Here is a 19527-nt window from a genome sequence, read left to right as displayed (position 1 = left end):
TTGAATGTATTTGATATTGGATAATGCATATAAAAATATTTCATTGAATTAGTCTGGTGATAACTTTTGGCTACAAACATACCCAGTTTCCATAAAATTTTAAGAAAATAATTTTTTGACAAACATTTTTTTAACAAAATTATCAAATAGAGTAATTTTTTATTTTTGTATGGAAATTATTATTTTTTTATTAAAAATGGTTTTTCATTTTTCAAAATTTAAATACTGTAGGTGGATATAAAACAGTTTATGCAACCTACTAATGAAAAAGTATGATGTCTTTGTGGAGGATGGTCCATGAACAACCCTGTTTACAAGGAAAAGCCATTATTTTTGGGAATGAAGTTCCTTCTTTTAAGGAGGGTTGAGTGGGGAGGCGCAAGAACAGGGAGATTTAAGCTCCGTTAATGGCTGGGTTCTATCTTAAGAAGAAGAAGGATGGGGTATAAATAGGTGAAGAAAGCATGAGAGGAACATAAGTGCACTGGACATCGAGTAATAATAATAAAAATAAAAAAAAAGAGTGAAGTGCACTAAAGAAGGAATAAAGCGAGAGGAGAAGATGGTCGACATCGTCCCAAAACACCTTCTTGTCTCTTTTGCTCTCTGTGTCTTTATTCTTCTCATTCTTCCAGTGGCCTTTTCAAATAATAATGATGCGGAAGAAGCAGAACCCGTATCCTACCACGGAGGACCCTTATTGGGTGGGTTCTTGAGAGTTGGCATAGCCTGGTACGGTCCAATTCCAAGGGTCGAAAGGAGAGCCATTTTGTCGTTCTTCAGGTCCCTCAACACCATCACCCCCACCGCCGAGAACATACCCCAGGTGGCCACATGGTGGAACAAGGTGGAGAGTTATCAAGAATCAGTACCAGGTGCAGTAGGTGCTCCCAAGATCACGGTGAAGGTGGTAAACCAAGCCTTCCTGCAAGACTTCCCCTACGGAAAAGTCCTGATCAAAGATTTCATCAAGGCCATGATCCCCACGGCAACCGCCGGAGTTCCAAACACCCTGACTCTCGTCGTAGCCTCCAAGGGCGTGACGGTGGCGGAGATGTGTGCAGGATCATGCGCCCAGCACGGTGAGATCGATAATCAAACTTATGTTGCCGTGGGAAACCCGGTGGAGGAGTGCCCTGAATGTGCATGGCCATTCGTCATGAGCAATGGAAAAGAAGGGCAAGTGATGATGCCACCAAGCGGAGATCCCGGAGCAGATGTGATGGTGAAGTTGTTGGCCGGAGGGTTGGCCGGAGCAGTCACAAATCCTATGGGTGACGCCTTTTACTCAAGTGCACGAGGAAACCGTTTCTACGAAGCCACAAGCAAGTGCCCTGATATTTTTACCTCCGGCCCAATACCCGTCGACCCCGTATCCGGTGCTGCCTACAACGCTATCGGCGATAAGGGCACCAAGTTTTTGCTCCCTGCCATTTGGGACCTCAAAACCAATTCCTGTTGGACTCTTCTCTAGATTCTTTTACTATTTTATTAACTTTCTATTACTATCATATCTCTCTCAGTAATTTTTTTCACTGTAGAGAGAGTATTTTTTTTGGAAGATGATAGTTTAACAAAAAAATTTGACAAACTTTTTGACAAATTACCTTTTGAAGTAAAAAAGTATTACAATTATTACTTTATTTTGATTAAAAAATAAAAAAATAATCTATTTAATTCTATTTATAGAAACTTTGTCAAAAGTTTGTTAAAAAAATTTGTCAAAAGATAATTTCCTTTTTTTTGGGACTAAATAAACACTCATTATATCTCACCTTTTTTTTTTATAATTTTACATTTCCTTCTTACATCTATGTTCACCAATTGCCTCACTCATGTATCAAATTAGAAACTATAATATTAAGAAATAAATTACTATTATGTGAAATAAATTGTAAAATAAATTGGATCAAAGTCTAATGTCTTCTGAAATTAATAACGGAGTTTGATAGGGGAAGTAGGCAAATTGCGTGCTGAAAATGATAAAAGTAACATGTTACTAAACTGGTCTAAACGAATTGCTTAACCTTTTTTTTTTTTTTAATTGTTGTAGAGATAAACATTAATTAAAAAACGTAACTGATCTGAGAATTGATCGAGTCATTGATGCTACACCTGTAAGGAATAATGAGAACAAATACGAATGATGAAGGTGGTATATGAATTTACCTCTCATGAAGGAGTTCCATATATCATATACTAAGAATTTGTTCCAGTTTTTATACTGCTGCGTAATAGGTTTCTTCTATATGGATTAAATAAAATAATTAGTTAAAAAATTATGGAATAAAATAAAATAGAAAATTACATGGATCACTCTTGAAATAATTAATTATATGCTTACAAACAAAAATTAAATAGTTTAAACATTATTTTGGAACTATTTTGTTTTTTTTTATTTAATTAAGTTTTAATTTTTGTTAAAAGAATTCAATTAGATTTTTTTCGTTATATTTGTATAAATATTATTGACATTGTCTTTGTACATTGCATGCGTATTTTGTAATATTTTGGATTTTCTTTTAAATTTAATTTTTTTACACATCAAGTTCATGTCTTATCATCTGAAAGTAACAGTGTCACAATTCAGTATCAATTCTACGTGTTAATATCTTCGATTCAATCTTATATCTATTTTATTTTGGCTTAATTGAATCAATACTTTTAAAAGTTGAGTTATATTGTTCTTTCCCGAATGATCAAATTGATAATTAAATCTAATTATAATTTATATATCTATATTAAAATAACTTGTTAAAATGTATACATCAGTAAATATTAAATTTTTTTTTTTTTAAATTTAAAAATATACCAACTTTAAAACTTATAATTTTCCTAATATTTTGATCAAAATGTTTCATGTCCGCAATCAAATTGACAATCGACCGCAATAACCAATTGATCATGTAAAGAAAAATAAAAACAAAATATAAGCTCATCCTCTAAAGAAAAATAAAAACAAAATATATAAAGTTGTTATTGTAATTTGTAAATTTTAATATTTAAAATAATTGAAAAATGTATATCCTCCTTTATTAGCTTTTTTATAAATTTTATGTCTCCAACAAAAAAGTTAATTTTTACATAAAATTTAAACTGAATTATCAATATATTTTAAATCTTTTAATTTATTTTTCCACTTAAATTAATTTCATAAATTAAATTATATTTATAATAAAAGAATAAATTTTGTAATTTATTAATTTTTGTTTCGGGGTGTAGGGACCAAGCACCTACAATCAACACTTAAATTACCTTTTTTCTCCTCTTGTCTGATGTCCTCCTTAATGAGCTTATACAGTTCTTTCTCTCGCCGCTCGGTCATCCAGTCAAGCTCTTCTCGGATCCGCCCACAGTTAACATCCAAGTCCTGCATTTCCCTCCGTAGCTCGGCTCTCCTCCCGTTCGGTTGGTCGAGCGATCGGGGTACCTGTCTAAAAGGCTCCGATGCTTAAGTCAGTTTAAGACCGATCGGTAGGTAGCAGTAAATGCTGTAATAAAATGCGAGTTGAAGGTGTGTGCTTACCAACCTACCTTGGGCTTCTATTTGTAGTTTTTGGTTTGGGTCTGTGATTAGGGTTTCTTAATAATGGCTCAATTGCGTTTTAAACCTGATTATTGATCCAGGTTTTGGTGTGGCCGCCCGACCGATGGGTCGTGTATCCTGTCGGTTGTCTTCATAAATGAGGGTCCGCTTGACCGATGGTCCTTGGTCCGTCTTACCGATGGTCCGGCGGTCCGGCGGTAGACCATACTGTACAATTTTTATTAATAAATAAATTAAATTATAATATAATTTGGAAAGAAACAATATTAAAATTTAATTAAGTGAAATAAAAATAAATACAGAAACTTAATTGAATATAAAGTAATTACACTTGACACTACGACATAGGATCAAAATAATAATTAACGAAAAAATTAGGATTGATTAATCTATCAAATCATCATTAATTATGGTAATTACTGTTCATTAATCTATCAAATCATCATTAACCAAATAAATAGATTTTTGGTGAAATTTTCTGTTGAAGAGGTCTTCCATCTCACAACGAGTTCCCTCAACTAAACATTTGTTTCTTAAACAAGAAACAATCTCTTCGTAACAAAGAATTACCTCATACAACAACACCCAGCAAACGATACACATTAACGACTGAAAGAAAAGTGGAGTTGCTTTCAGATTTGGACATATATGCTAAACTTCAAAATCCTTTTTAATTTAATCTAATCTATTTTAATTTCATAAAAATAAAATAAAAAAAATGGGTAGAGTGGGAAAGAGGATAGTAACAAGGGATGTGATAAGGTGATACCTTTAAAATTTATACCGTCATTCTGCAATCATTTTTATTAATTTTTTATTTCATATTTTATTATTATTTAGAGTGATTAAATAGTTGTAATGTAACAGGCAAGGTGCTGAAAATAGTGTTTTCGTAGCATATATAAGATCGCGATGAGGATGGGATGGTCGAAGCGGTGGATAGAAACACAAGCGCAGTCACTCAAATAAAATCCAAAGATGGACGGTGATCGGAGTTGGAGCAGGAGCAAATGGATTGGGTTGGTGGCGGCGGTGTGGATTCAAGCCATCTCTGGCAACAACTACACTTTCTCAAATTACTCCGACGCTCTGAAATCCCTCATGCATCTAACGCAAGTTGAACTCAACAATCTGTCGGTGGCCAAGGACGTTGGAAAGGCATTTGGGCTTCTTGCTGGGCTTGCTTCTGACAAATTCCCCACTTGGATCATTCTCCTCATCGGCTCCGTCGAAGGCCTCGTCGGTTATGGCGTTCAGTGGCTCGTCGTCAGCCAAAGAATCCAACCCCTCCCCTACTACCAGGTTACCACCACTTACTCATTCATTACTCATCACGAACATTTTAATTTCCTAAAATTGCACATTCTCAATTCCCAAAAATTCATGCAGATGTGCATATTTCTCTGCGTCGGTGGCAACAGCACTACATGGATGAACACGGCGGTTCTAGTCACCTGTATCCGCAACTTCCGCCGCAACAGAGGTCCTGTTTCCGGCATTCTCAAAGGCTATGTCGGATTGAGCACCGCCATATTCACCAACCTCTGTTACGCTCTCTTCGCGGACGACCCTGCTTCGTTTCTCCTCATGCTCGCTCTCATCCCATTCGTCGTTTGCCTCTCCGGAATCTTTTTCCTCCGTGAGATTCCTCCCGACGCCGTCATCCAGGATGACGAAGAGCCCACTTATTTCGGGGTCTTCAACGCGGTCGCCGTCGTAGTCGCCGTTTACCTCTTGGCCTTCAGCTTCGTGCCGAACCCTAGCTTGTTGGCGTCTCGGGCTTTCTCTATCGGTTTGCTTGTTCTGTTGGCGGCACCGTTGGGAATCCCGGTCCACTCTTACTTGAAGGCGCGTGGGTTGGACATGTTCAAACCGGATTTGGAGAGGCAGGGTGAGGAACCGTTGCTTCGCGGAAACGACAAGGGAAATGAATGTGAGGTGGAGAGAGGAAATGTGTTAGCGGAAGAGGAGGAAGCGGTGGCGGTGGAAAAGAGAAGACCGGCGGTGGGGGAGGAGCACACGGTTTGCGAGGCGCTGAGAACCGTGGACTTTTGGATTCTGTTCGTGTCGTTTCTTTGCGGGGTTGGAACTGGGTTGGCGGTTATGAATAATATGGGTCAAATCGGGTTGGCGCTGGGTTATTCGGATGTGTCCCTCTTCGTGTCTTTGACCAGTATTTGGGGCTTTTTCGGTCGGATCGTATCGGGTTCTCTTTCGGAGTACTTCATCAAGTAAGTCGGTTTGACCCGTTTTCTTGTTATTTTGGTTGGGTCTTTTAGCATGTTTTAAAAATGAAAATGATATTTCGACATATATTTTGAACTTATTTTTGACATAGTTGACGTGTCAATTATTTTTCTTATTTAAAAATTTGTTTCATTTTTATTTTAAAAAATTGAAACACGTGTGAGAGAAGATGGGGAAGAGGTTCAACAAAGAGAACCCATAATTTTCTCATTTGGTAGAGAGAACTGCAACTTGAGAGAAGAGAGAAGCAATGCCTCGCGGCGTCATTGAACAGAGAAGTAGGGTCTGAGGTTTGGGTTCTCAACGGGGATGGGTAGTGGTTCGTTTTGACTTTATTCTTTGTTTCACTCTCACAATCACCAATGATTCATTTTCGTTCAATACCATACGTAATTGAAATGTTTGTGGTTGGTTGTTTTGTGGGTGAGTTGTAGGGTTTTTCCATTTTATTGTTGCTGTTGGTGTTTATATCATTTAGGATTTAGGTTTTTTCTGAGTTGAAGATGATGACACTAGAACCACTCTTAACAGAAAAAATATGACAGCAGGACTCACACGATGTGGGGATCTATGTGCAAATAGGTGAGGAGTTGCATTAGAGTTTTTGTACAAATATTGGACAGTTATGCAAGTATGAAAAATCATGTTCAATGTACCTAATATGAACCATAAAATGACATTGAAGTCCTCATGAAGAACTAAAAAGTCTGTTAGACCCAATCTTAATGAAAAAAATATGACAGCGGGAGTTACTGACATGTGGGGAGCCATGTGCAAATAAGTAGGGAGGTGCGTTCAGGTTTTTGTACAAATACTAGACAATCATGTAAATATGAGACAACAATTTCAATATACCTAATGTCAACCACAAAAATCACATTGCAATCCTCATGAAGAACATAAAGCTTCATTGGACCCAATCTTAACGAAAAAAAATATAACAGCAGAAGTCACACACATGTGGGGAACTATGTGCAAATAAGTGGGGAGTTACGTTGAGTTTTTTGTACAAATATTGGATAGTTATGTATTTATGAAACATGTTCAATGTTCTTAATATGGACCACAAAAATGACATTGCAATCTACATGAAAAACAAAAAAGTTTGTTGGACCCAGTCTTAACGAAAAAAATATGACAAAGGGAATCATAAACATGTGGGGAACCATGTGCAATGACATTCCCTTTGTCATATTTTTTTCGTTAAGACTGAGTCCAACAAACTTTTTTGTTTTTCATGTAGACTGCAATGTCATTTTTGTGGTCCATATTAAGAACATTGAACATGTTTCATAAATACATAACTATCCAATATTTGTACAAAAAACTCAACGTAACTCCCCACTTATTTGTACATAGTTCCCCACATGTGTGTGACTTCTGCTGTTATATTTTTTTTCGTTAAGATTGGGTCCAATGAAGCTTTCTGTTCTTCATGAGGATTGCAATGTGATTTTTGTGGTTGACATTAGGTATATTGAAGTTGTTGTCTCATATTTACATGATTGTCTAGTATTTGTACAAAAACCTGAACGCACCTCCCTACTTATTTGCACATGGCTCCCCACATGTCAGTGACTCCCGCTGTCATATTTTTTTTTCATTAAGATTGGGTCTAACAGACTTTTTAGTTCTTCATAAGGACTTCAATGTCATTTTATGGTTCATATTAGGTACATTGAACATTATGTCTCATACTTGCAGAACTGTCCAATATTTGTACAAAAACTCTAGCGCAACTCCTCACCTATTTGCACATAGATCCCCACATCGTGTGAGTCCTGCTGTCATATTTTTTTCCGTTAAGAGTGGTTCTAGTGTCGTCATCTTCAATTCAGAAAAAACCTAAATCCTAAATGATATCGTGTGACTCCTGCTATCATATTTTTTTTTTCCGTTAAGAGTGGTTCTAGTGTCGTCATCTTCAACTCAGAAAAAACCTAAATCTTAAATAATATCTACACCAACAACAACGATAGAATGGAAAAACCCTACAACTCACCCACAAAACAACCAACCACAAACATTTCAATTACATATGGCATTTGAACGAAAATGAATCATTGGTGATTGTGGGAGTGAAACAAAGAATAAAGTCAAAATGAACCACCACCCATCGCCGTTGAGAACCCAAACCTCAGATCTTACTTCTCTGTTCAATGACGTCGTGAGACATTGCTTCTCTCTTCTCTCAAGTTGCAGTTCTCTTGCCAAATAAGAAAATTATGGGTTCTCTTTGCTGAACCTCTTCCCTATCTTCTCCCACACGTGTTTCAGTTTAAAAAAAAAAAATTTAAATAAAAAAATGATTGACACGTCACTATGTCAAAATTAAGTTTAAAAATATATATCTAAATATCATTTCCGTTTTAAAAATTGTAGGAGGTATGCAACTTCACGCGTTTGACCATTGGTGCCCAATTTCATGCCTCTTATTAATTTTACTTCCACTCTAATAAATTACTTAAACTAGTTCATCTTGTTAAGGTTATTCACATTTATATATACACATCCCTCAAGTTCAGAATAGATTGAATACTATATAGGTGGCCCAACAATCACCTTTTGACATTCTCTAAAATAAGCTCGCATATTTTAATTTGAATTAGGATCTAACTTTATTTTAAATTTTATTTTGTAGTATCATGATCATATTATTAATTAATTTTGTATTCATAATATTTATTTCCAAAGCTTAAATCGTTAATGATAGTCCCTTCCTTTTATCTAACATTTATTATTTTTGTACCTTTCTCTTGTCACATCTTATTATTCGTCTTTTTATACCTTACTTTCTTTTATTTCTGCATAGATTTTTTAAGAATAAAGAAGTTGATAGTATTAAACTGCCAAAAAGGTAAAGAACAATAAAAGAGAGAGAAACAAAAATCGATGTAAAGAACACAAGAAATTTTTAGAATAGTTTGATTATTCTGAATCTATAGTTAGTTCAATTCAATCAACGTGAGATACACAGTATTCTTAAAAATTCAATATAATTACACACGCCCTACTAAAAACAATATGCAAAACAGAAAAACAAATGAAGCTTCTTGATACTAGAAATCTACTACACCAAATTTAGGTATGAAAACCCATTCAACTAATAAAAGATGCTATAGAAAGATGTTACCTTTCTGGGATTGATTTGTAAAAGAAGAAAGTTCCTCCTAAAAACTTTGTAGATGTAACTTGGTTCAAGAATTCTTACTCTTTAATTTTGACGAGTTTGTTTTTGTTTTGCAGGAAAGGCGGAACTCCTAGACCCCTTTGGAATGCAGGGTCTCAAATATTGATGGGCGTGGGATACATACTACTGGCCATGGCTGTGCCAGGTTCACTTTACATAGGCTCCATTATGGTTGGCATATGCTACGGAGTGAGGCTAGCCATCACTGTGCCAACAGCCTCAGAGTTATTTGGCCTCAAATATTACGGACTCATTTACAACATTCTAATCCTTAACCTTCCCCTTGGCTCTTTCCTCTTCTCTGGTCTGCTAGCTGGCATTCTTTATGATATGGAGGCAACTACCACCACAGGAGGAGGCAACACTTGTGTTGGACCTCACTGTTACAGGCTTGTATTCATAGTTATGGCTGCAGCCTGTCTTATGGGCTTCTTCTTAGACCTTCTTCTATCAATCAGAACCAAGATGGTTTACAACAGAATCTACTTGAGCAAAAACTCCAAGAAAAACCCAGTCACATCAAGTAGGCGATGATATATGAGGCGCCTCTGCACAGTAATATCCTAATTTCCGCTGGTAATCACATGTCTTTTTGGGAATAAAAGCGGTTTGTACATTCTTTATGTTTGTGCTCTGAAGCAATCAGGTTACAGTCTGTCAGCAACAGTCTTGTTTTCAAGCAGCAGGGAGGGAGAGAATTATCCTATAACCAATTTCGAGAACAATATGTTGGCAAAGATTTTCAATATATGCAAGTATATGTTTGCAATTGCTTCTGTTGATCTGATTCAAAAGTATTGCAGACTTTACTAATAGGAAGCAATGGATCTCCTGTGATCTTTGTTGAATTCGAATACAGACATAATCATATACATATGTACAAACATATATACATATTCATATACATATATTTGTCCAAAATTAAGCGAATAAATAAAAAAAAAAAAACTTTTGATGATTTTTTAAGTGAAGACAAACTCTAAAATCAATTACGTTACTTGAAGACGACCAGTAATATCAGAAAAGCAGGGTTTTGTTATCTGGCGGAGCTAATGGCCAAAAAACTGGAAGAACTCTGACAGATAATTTTTTATTTTTTTTTTTAAATCGTGTTTCTATCGACTCACACAAATTCACACATTACTCCTGTTTACTACAGTATGTTATATATAGCGTATTATGTACAAATGAAAATGTAAATTCAATAAAACTCAATCATATACTTTAAATGAAGTGTAGTATTGAATAGGAATGACAACAGGGACATGTTTTGGTATCTCATATCTATTTTTATAAATAAAATTTATCTCTATCTGCATAGCTAAACTCAACGGGTATCAAATTTTTGTCTTATCTTCATTTTCACCGGATAACGGTAACGGGTATAATCTCGTACCCATATCCGTATCCGTTTTCTTACTACTTTAATATTAATTTTAATTAATTTTTATAAAATAATAAAAAATTATGGTAAAGAAAACATAATATTATCAAATATTTATTTAAGAGTAGGAGGATGGTTGTTTCTTCGATATCAAATACTTTGAAATAAATTATAACTCTTTACATTTTATATTAGAATACCAAATAAAATTTTATGAGAATTAAAATATTTATTAAATTTACAAACATTAATGAAATCTAGTTGATAAAATTTAAAATTATTTTAAGAAAAATATAAAAGGAAAAAAATTCAAATTTTTAAAATATATTTTAAATGTTTGTTTATTTCAATTTTTAAATTTTAATGAATCTCTTTTTTATACACTAATAAAAGTTATAATACATCACTCGATCAAAATGACACAAAGAATAACAAATAATAAACATAATAATAAAATTTTAACATAGATCTTCTATCTTTTAAAAAATTATGTATACAATTACATTAAATTTTTATATTGTAGTAAATATAAATTAAGTATACAATAGTGAAAAAAATTAAAGTATGATTGTAATAAGTTAGAAAATAAAAAATAATTAGATAAAATATATCGAAATAATATTCTATATGATGAAAATAAACAAAAAATAAAAATATTAAAAAATTAACAAATATGTGTCTTATAAACAATTTGAAGACTATTGAAGAGAATCGTACAAATAAAAACAAATGTATAATTAAGGATATGATAAGATGAAAAATATCTTAGACATCTAAGAAAACTTTTCAAATATCAATATATATACTCAATAGTCGAGAAATAACAAAAAGTTGTTTTAGCGAAACAAGAAAGTTCTTCAAATGAAACAAAAATTAATAATAAGAAGTAATTTTTTTTATATTACCTAGTAAATGAAATGTTTATGTTATTAAACACTTAAATTGAGAGTATTAAACATTCTCATGTGAAAGAAAAATATACAATAAATAAAAATATAAAAAAATGATAGAAATATTCAAATGTTAGAAATAATTTTTTTTTAATTGACATACATCATTTTAACATAATTACATAAATATTCTGATAAGATAAAAAATATATTGAAGATGCAAATGAGTTTTATAACAAACAAAATAATTAAAAGAAATAAAAAATAGAAAGTATATATATATATATATATATATATATATATAAGGTTACTTAATTAATTGTGAATATTTTAATAATTTAAACAAGATAAGGATATGGCAGGACAAGTATTATGGCGGGATATGTATATCTCATCTCCATCCCCATATTCAATTGAAAAAATCAGAAATTTCTCATACCCATACCCAGTCAATGTGGAAATTCTCCAACAAAACAGGAACGAATTCAGACAATACCACGAAAGCGGATATATTTGCCAAGTATCAATGAGACATGAACTAAATTTACGTAAAAAGACCGATATTTCCAATTCAAAACATCAAAATACATTTTTCTAATGGAACGTTGAACTCACTTGATTCTCATCACCATTTGGGGGATATCTACAGACGAAGGATTGAAGAGAGATTGTGTTAGCGAGTTGAGATATGATTGAAATTTAAAAACAGAATGGTGTGACCTTTGCTTGATTGAGAAGGGTGAATTTGATAAATGCCTTAGACTCATTATACGTGGACCGCAGAGCCTGCTGTGATCAGAACCGAAAGGAACATACCCATACCACGCTGAAACCCAGCTGAGAGAGAAACGATAATATATTGATTTCTTTCTTCTCTTTTTTACCAAAATAATCAACACATTTTCACAGGTTGATGATGCCAATCTGCAAAGAGGGAACATACTTCAGTTACATACTCATCTTCCAAACATATATTCATGTGCTTTCTGAGACTCCTTTCAATTTTTCCAATTTCTAATTGCCTATAAATGGCTTTAAAGAAGTACTTTTATATCTGATGCAAAGGTTAAGATGACTATGCGGTGTTAGGTTTAATATCGTGGTGTTGGATTACTAAGTCCATTACCGATTGAGACAGTAAAATTAATGCTAATTATGTCCATAACTTTGAGTAGTTGTAATAATAAAAGAAGACATATAATAAAGGAGAAACATTTAAAGGAAAACATTCTAGTTAATCGGTGGTTTTTGGAATCTGGTAACTAATAACAATTTAGGAGGTAAAGGAGACTAGGAATTATCGGAAATGACAGAGAGCATTAACTATTAACTGATCGTAACTATTATTTTTTTTTGGCTAAAACAGTAACATTTATGGTTTTTCTTTATTTTTATGGCAAATGATAATGCATGATATTGATATTTAAAAGGGTGGGTGGGAAGAGGTGTGCATTGTGGTGATAGTGGGAAGTAATGTTGGTCCTATGGTCCAAAAGAGAAGAGCACGTGCCAACCCTATACTTCACTTAATGAGTATTCAATGCCCACTCCAAGCAATACCATTCTCTGGGAAAGTTCATGCTCCACTTCTTTTCTCCGTCACAAGTGAAGCTATGTGCCTAGCTCTTTAAACAAATTCGTGTAATAAGTGGACTTTAAGTCTAATTCAATTTCACGCTGAGATATTTATATCTCGTGCATAGGACTAGATATTAATAGATGGTCTAATAGCGGATGAAATTATATGTTTAAGAAATCTCAATGGAATATAATTTTTCTTTTTAATTATTGCTCTGATAGCATGTTAAAGAATGGTTTTTAAGTCTAATTTAACCCTAAAAGTTAACTTGTAAGGTGAAATTTACATTCACTTATATATTATAAAATTGTCTTATCTTTGGGTGATACGATTTGTACATTTCGGTAATAGAAATGTTATTAATTTTCTTACATAACCAAAAGTTTCAGTCATGAACAAGTCGATGCACTGTGATCTAAACTAATTTCCATAACTTCCATTCACCCAACCACTTATACCAAAAGTAGATAACCTGTTTTAGTCTCCACATTAATAAAAATGGTTTCTTTAGTTTAAACCATCAATCAATTCAGGTTCTGTGTGATTAACACTAGTTCCTTCCATTCTGCTACATCTATTTATGTTTCGACTTTCTATTTTTATTCATATTTTACAAATTGAAGATTTAATACATTAAATTATACACGAACAAACCTATTAGCTCTTTAAACTAATGAGGTAGACACTTTAAAATTGTACATGTCTATTTCACTAAATATCTCTTTTTTCGACATATGATGTTACTTATTATGTTTACACTATTTTTCCCCATCTGCATCCATCTCTGTTTAGAAGAAGGTGAAATTGATTGGTGTCCTTCATCGTTTAACTCCACTCCTTAATTAATCGATCGCATAATGTTATATTGTCCTTTTGCACCTGAACAGCTGTCCAAGACCAAACGATGAAAGGTCGTGATTTTTGGTCTCTCATAGGATGTTTCACATGAGTTCTGAACCATCCATAATTCACTTATCGCTACATTATTTGTAAAAAAAATTTGTCATCACATCAGTTTAAGGATCATGTGACCCAAGACCGCCTCACACATTTCTCACACTTCTGAGTTAATATTTTGTTCCTGTGCAAATGACACGGTCTGTCTGACTAAAAAAGTACGCAAAATTTTAAACCTTTTCACGATTTAAGACAGTACTATCACGATTCATCTTGATTTCAAAAGTTTAAATTTTAGATCATTAGTTTGAAACAAGGAAATGGTCATTAATAATAGTATTAATAATAAGACTGGATATGGAGTGGCACAGTATCCATATTCGAAAAAGCAATGTGAATAATAGAGCGAGTAGAGGAAGAAGATGGAAATGCAATTCAAAGACACATTAAATGAGCAATACAAATCCATTACCATCACCAATTAACTTTGCGAAAAATCAACGTTTGGTGAATCGGGAATTAATGATGCAGGAGGAGGGTGAACAACTATATCAGCATTAAGAGTGAGATGAATTAATTATTTATGATTTGTTAACGTAACAATGGCATGTGAAGGGACTTATTCAGAGGTCCTGTTCCCTTGTGAAATCACCAACCCAATGCTACTAAGTACAATCAATCTCTTTGTCGTCTCTCCTTTCTTACACTCCCGTGTTCTCTGGGCATACAGTACTTCCAACACGCCCATTTCTTTTGTATTTATGCTCACTTTCTTTTCTTCAAACTTCATAACCCTTTTTCTTCTTCTCCCTTCCGATTCATAAGTCCAAGGATGCAAGATATCCCCTTCTATGTCCTTATACTTTTCTTCCTTCTAATACCAACTTCTCTGGTTTCTCCTTTATATGGTTCTTCTTCCTACTCATTTTCCCTCTGTTATTCTCAAACCCAACTTTTAAGTACTCATAAAATTCTTCTCAATATTCTTTGTTTCGTGTCTTCGTTGCAGATGGGCCCCTATATGACTTCACTGCCTACACTGAGGTAATTACATTTTTTGAACAAAACCCATTCAACATTATGAATTTAATTCATATTTGTGACAGTGCAAAGAGAAGCCAGGGGAGCCACTTTATGGAGGAGGAGTTCTCAAGAGTGACCAACAGTCTCCGATTGCTTCATCTTACGTTGTTAACAACAGCTATGTGCCTTCACTCCTTCTCTATAATCTCACTCAGGCCACCATTTACACTTTCTCCGGTTGGTTATCGTCTTTTTAACACTCTTCTCTTTATGATTACATCATTTTCTGCTTAATAGAAAAAAAAAAGAAGTTTTTAGTGAAAAAAAATAATTTTCCGTTGCCGGGACTTGAACCCGGGTCTCTCGGGTGAGAGCCGAGTATCCTGACCAACTAGACTACAACGGATTAATGATGTTATGCTGCAATAGTTTCTAATTACAACTTTTTTAACGTTGACATTTTCAATAGTAAGAATGTAAAATTGTTAGATATGATGTGGGTGGATGACAATATGTTACAGCATGGGTGAGAGTTAAAGGTTCAAGTTCAGCTATGATAAGGGCTACCTTGGAAACAGAGAAAGAGACGTATGATTGCATTGGGACAGTTTCAGCCAAGCTTGGATGCTGGTCTTTTCTGAAGGGTGGTTTTGTTCTCAACTGGCCTTCAAATTTATCCATCATCTTCTTCCAGGTAATAGCTTGCTCTTATCCAGAAAAAAACTCTTCGGTGATAGTTTTACTATATTTGGTTCGTTTCTTTTAATTCTGTTTATGCAGAACGCGGATGGTAAAGACATCAACATAGAAGTTGCTAGCCCATCACTCCAGCCATTCACTAAGCAACAATGGAGAATCAATCAACAGTATATGATCAACACTGTGAGTTACATTTCATTATTTGACCAAAATAACGGAATGCTTAGTTGTTTTTTATTAACCAAATACACTGATATATGTTGCAAGACTTTCTCATAAAATGTTTGTTTTCCACTTGCATTCAATATAGAAAAGAAAGCGTGCCGTCACGATTCATGTGTCAGATAGCAACGGTAGAAGATTGCAAGGAGCTTCCATCTCTATAGAGCAAATCTCAAAAGACTTCCCTTTTGGATCTGCCATAGCAAAGACTATTCTTGGCAACGTACCCTATCAGGTTTGTATATTTTGTGCACCCCACTAAACACTATATTTCATAGCATACAAGGTAATGCATGACAAAACTCAATTCTTGTGTCGGTTCAGAATTGGTTTGTGAAACGATTCAATGCTGCAGTCTTTGAAAACGAGCTCAAATGGTACGCCACAGAACCTGATGAAGGCAAGGTCAATTACACCATCTCAGACCAAATGCTACAGTTTGTTCGAACAAACAATATCGTAGCCAGAGGGCACAACATATTCTGGGAAGACCCTAAATACACTCCTCCATGGGTTCTTAACCTCACTGGCATCCAGTTACAATCTGCAGTGAATTCCAGAATACAAAGTCTCATGAGCCAGTACAAAGATGAGTTCATACACTGGGACGTCAGCAACGAAATGCTTCATTTTGATTTCTACGAGCAAAGGCTTGGATCAGATGCAACATTGCATTTCTTTGAGACTGCACATGAATCAGATCCGTTATCAACCCTGTTTATGAATGACTTCAATGTTGTGGAAACATGCAGCGATGTAAACTCCACTGTAGACGCCTATATCTCACGGGTAAGAGAACTGCAAAAAAATGGCATCTTCATGGATGGAATTGGCTTGGAGGGACACTTCACAATACCCAATCCTCCTCTCATCAGAGCCATCCTAGACAAGTTGGCAACACTTGGACTTCCCATTTGGCTTACTGAGGTTGATATAAGCAAGACAATTGATAGAGATTCACAGGTAAGTTATCATAGATGATGTGAATTTTAAGGTGGTTATGATAATCTGAAATGAAGTGTGATTTTGATAACATGTAGGGAAGTTATTTGGAGGAAGTGTTGAGGGAAGGGTTCTCACATCCTTCTGTGAATGGGATAATGCTTTGGACAGCATATCATCCAAATGGGTGCTACCAAATGTGTCTGACAGACAACAATTTCAAGAACCTGGCAGCAGGTGATGTTGTGGACAAACTCCTTGAAGAGTGGAAAACCGGTCGTGTAGAGGGAGTTGCAGATGTTCACGGTTCCTATAGCTTTTATGGCTTCTTAGGAGAATATACTGTTACTGTCAACTATGGCAACAGGACTACACATTCAACATTCTCCCTCTCTCGAGGTGAAGAAACTAGACATTTCACCGTTACACTCTGATCCCACTCTTAGCTGCTTAACATAACTGCAAACACTAGTTTCAAATTCTTCCTTTCTCTAGTCCACTTCTGCTTCAATGAAGATGCTGTGTTCAGAATTTTTTCTACAACTGTTTTCCTGTTTTCAGTCTTACACGTATATGACCGATTATGAAATAGTATAAGAGAAACATTACAATTCAAAATCATAATAAATTATTCCTCATGTTCTTACACGCCACAATATGCAGTCATCATTATTAAACCGATAGGTAAAAGGAACAAGGGATTTTTGTAATGGAAATGGTTTTACTTTATTTACATTTTTCAATAAAATCTTCATAGGCAAACTATTTCTATTTAGTGGCGGTTTTGTCTCTCAGTTCTAGAACAAGTACAAGGTATTGAAGGTATTGGATATAGTCAAGTTTTGAACGAGACCCATTTAAAGTAACAAATTTTGATTTGTTTCACATTACCAACTACCTCTAAATAAAAACAGAGGATATTAACTTTTATATCATAGATAAATATCGTTACATGTCTCAAGTTTTAATATATTTTTATTCAAAAAATTAAAAAATAAGTGAATATAACCATTCTAATTTAATGACATCAATTATTTTTGTGTTAAACAATGTTTCAATGTGTTTCAATGTTACATTTAAGTTAAAATCTATCAAATGTTGAATATTTATATTTGTTTATTTTTAAAATTTAAATTGTATCAAAGTTTGAAAGATAAACAAATTTTAATTTTTCACTAAAATTAGAAACTAAAAACATATTTAATCTTTTATATAAACATACTTTCTGCACAATCATTAACTCCTTAAATATTGATAAGTATAACAATTGTGGTACATACAACCTTAAATATTGATAAGTATAACAATTGTGGTACATACAAATCCAATATGTAAAAGATGGATTGTGATGGTTTCAATTTCTTTTGAGTACTATTAGTATTAGTTTGACACTCAACAAATTTCTAGAGATAATTTTCATTTATTGTTTTATATATATATATTATAAATATAAAAGTTAATTTTTGAAGGATTAAGAATGTGTTTGGTTTATAACTAAAAAGGTTAAGTTTAATTGAATGAAATTGGAATTTCATCTACTGAAAAACATAAAAATTATTGTTTTGAATGCAACCACAATTTAGATTTCTTTAATACTCCATAAAACTTAAAAATGAATGATCAAGTCAACGTGACTTTCAATACTCTTTAAGTAACTTTTGGGGTGCTCAAATAGTAATCCAAACACACCAAATATCCTTAAAATTGAATTATCAACGGGTGCAGCGTCTACAACATATTTTCCTTCTTTTTTTAGAATAAGATGAAATTCTCAATCCAATACTTGAGTTAAGAATTATATAACAAAAAGACAAAGAGGTTGTAAAGAATGGTCAAATCATAACTTAATTTATAATTAGAGGAGTGATAAGTATAAGTGTAGTATAAGTAATATGAATATCATTTTAGGGTCTGTGTAGTATAATTGAAAATGATTTTTTATTATTAAATTTTAATTATTTTTTTATAACATGATATAACATTTTTACGTGGTTTTAAGATATTAAAAATTAAAAAATAAAAACCACTTAAAAAATATTACCTAAAATTATAAAAAAAAATTGTCAATAGTTAAAATATTATTGTAGATAATATAATAGAAATCTGGTGCTATGTATGACTTATGGGATCAGTAAGGACAAACAAAATCACGTGTGTATACTGATGTTTTCATATCTCGAGGTTGCTATACTTAAATATAATACATTTTGTTCCATCCAATATATTTTATTACTTATCATGGTAACAGAGTTCAGTTTTTATTTTATTTTATGGTCGATTTTTATTTAATCAATATTTTATTTATTTATTTACTATTATATGTTTAGTAAGCGAATCTTGATATTTTAAGATATTTAAAATACTTTTAATAACGTTAAAAACCATTCTACTAATAAATATAATAAATCTAAATAACACATAGAAAATATTCATACAAAAAATAATTTTCAGACATTAGACATTAAGAAGAGTGACAATGAAAATAAATGGTATATACACTTAAAATGCTCTAATTTAAAATCTCAATCTAATTTAGTAAATGAATTTATATTATATTAATACAATGATATCCGATCAGATTATAATTCAATAAAAAATCAAAATTTACTTAATTACGTCTTATAAATTTATTATTATACCACAACTGTAATACAATTCATATACGAACAATATATGTAATTGTCTTATTTATATATAATAAATAAAACCACACAAAGCAAAACAATAATAATATATATCATCTAAAATATATCAATTATAATAATTAATATTTTAAGTTGAAGACAATTAAAGTACAGATTAAAATTACAATTTAGAAAAAATTGTAAAATAGTCCTGAAAATTATATAAAATTATGAATTATACGATGATATAATTGCATTTAAGATGATACACATTTAAAAAAAA

At 33.0% G+C, this 19527-nt stretch overlaps 3 protein-coding genes and 1 non-coding gene across 4 annotated transcripts; 3 read left to right on the top strand and 1 right to left on the bottom strand.

The window, feature by feature from the left end:
• Nucleotides 1-491: 491 nt before the first annotated feature.
• On the top strand, nt 492-1602 carry LOC114164724 (protein EXORDIUM-like 4). Its single transcript, XM_028049472.1, has one exon. The coding sequence runs from the start codon at nt 563-565 to the stop codon at nt 1472-1474; it is 912 nt and encodes a 303-aa protein (XP_027905273.1). The 5' UTR covers nt 492-562; the 3' UTR covers nt 1475-1602.
• A 2807-nt stretch (nt 1603-4409) lies between these two features.
• On the top strand, nt 4410-9856 carry LOC114162358 (protein NUCLEAR FUSION DEFECTIVE 4-like). The gene is made up of 3 exons (XM_028046214.1): nt 4410-4849; nt 4937-5778; nt 9041-9856. The coding sequence occupies exons 1-3, from the start codon at nt 4526-4528 to the stop codon at nt 9516-9518; spliced, it is 1644 nt and encodes a 547-aa protein (XP_027902015.1). The 5' UTR covers nt 4410-4525; the 3' UTR covers nt 9519-9856.
• Nucleotides 9857-14403: 4547 nt separating this feature from the next.
• On the top strand, nt 14404-17332 carry LOC114162272 (endo-1,4-beta-xylanase 5). The gene is made up of 8 exons (XM_028046097.1): nt 14404-14642; nt 14744-14778; nt 14841-14994; nt 15279-15451; nt 15538-15639; nt 15767-15913; nt 16003-16641; nt 16719-17332. The coding sequence occupies exons 1-8, from the start codon at nt 14567-14569 to the stop codon at nt 17052-17054; spliced, it is 1662 nt and encodes a 553-aa protein (XP_027901898.1). The 5' UTR covers nt 14404-14566; the 3' UTR covers nt 17055-17332.
• On the bottom strand, nt 15091-15163 carry TRNAE-CUC. The gene has a single exon. It is a non-coding gene; the product is annotated as a tRNA-Glu (tRNA).
• Nucleotides 17333-19527: the final 2195 nt, after the last annotated feature.

The sequence above is a fragment of the Vigna unguiculata genome, chromosome 9 (genome assembly GCF_004118075.2).
Source record: "Vigna unguiculata cultivar IT97K-499-35 chromosome 9, ASM411807v1, whole genome shotgun sequence".
Taxonomy (NCBI): domain Eukaryota; kingdom Viridiplantae; phylum Streptophyta; class Magnoliopsida; order Fabales; family Fabaceae; genus Vigna; species Vigna unguiculata.
This window is presented reverse-complemented; position numbering and strand designations above follow the sequence as displayed.

Excerpts from the sequence above, each read along its gene's own strand:
- LOC114164724 (XM_028049472.1), top strand. The coding sequence starts at position 563 with ATGGTCGACATCGTCCCAAAACACCTTCTTGTCTCTTTTGCTCTCTGT.
- LOC114162272 (XM_028046097.1), top strand. The coding sequence starts at position 14,567 with ATGCAAGATATCCCCTTCTATGTCCTTATACTTTTCTTCCTTCTAATA. Across the intron at positions 15,452-15,537 it reads TATCCATCATCTTCTTCCAG|AACGCGGATGGTAAAGACAT; the intron begins GTAATAGCTTGC and ends CTGTTTATGCAG. Across the intron at positions 16,642-16,718 it reads CAATTGATAGAGATTCACAG|GGAAGTTATTTGGAGGAAGT; the intron begins GTAAGTTATCAT and ends GATAACATGTAG.
- LOC114162358 (XM_028046214.1), top strand. The coding sequence starts at position 4,526 with ATGGACGGTGATCGGAGTTGGAGCAGGAGCAAATGGATTGGGTTGGTG. Across the intron at positions 4,850-4,936 it reads AACCCCTCCCCTACTACCAG|ATGTGCATATTTCTCTGCGT; the intron begins GTTACCACCACT and ends AAATTCATGCAG. Across the intron at positions 5,779-9,040 it reads CTTTCGGAGTACTTCATCAA|GAAAGGCGGAACTCCTAGAC; the intron begins GTAAGTCGGTTT and ends TTTGTTTTGCAG.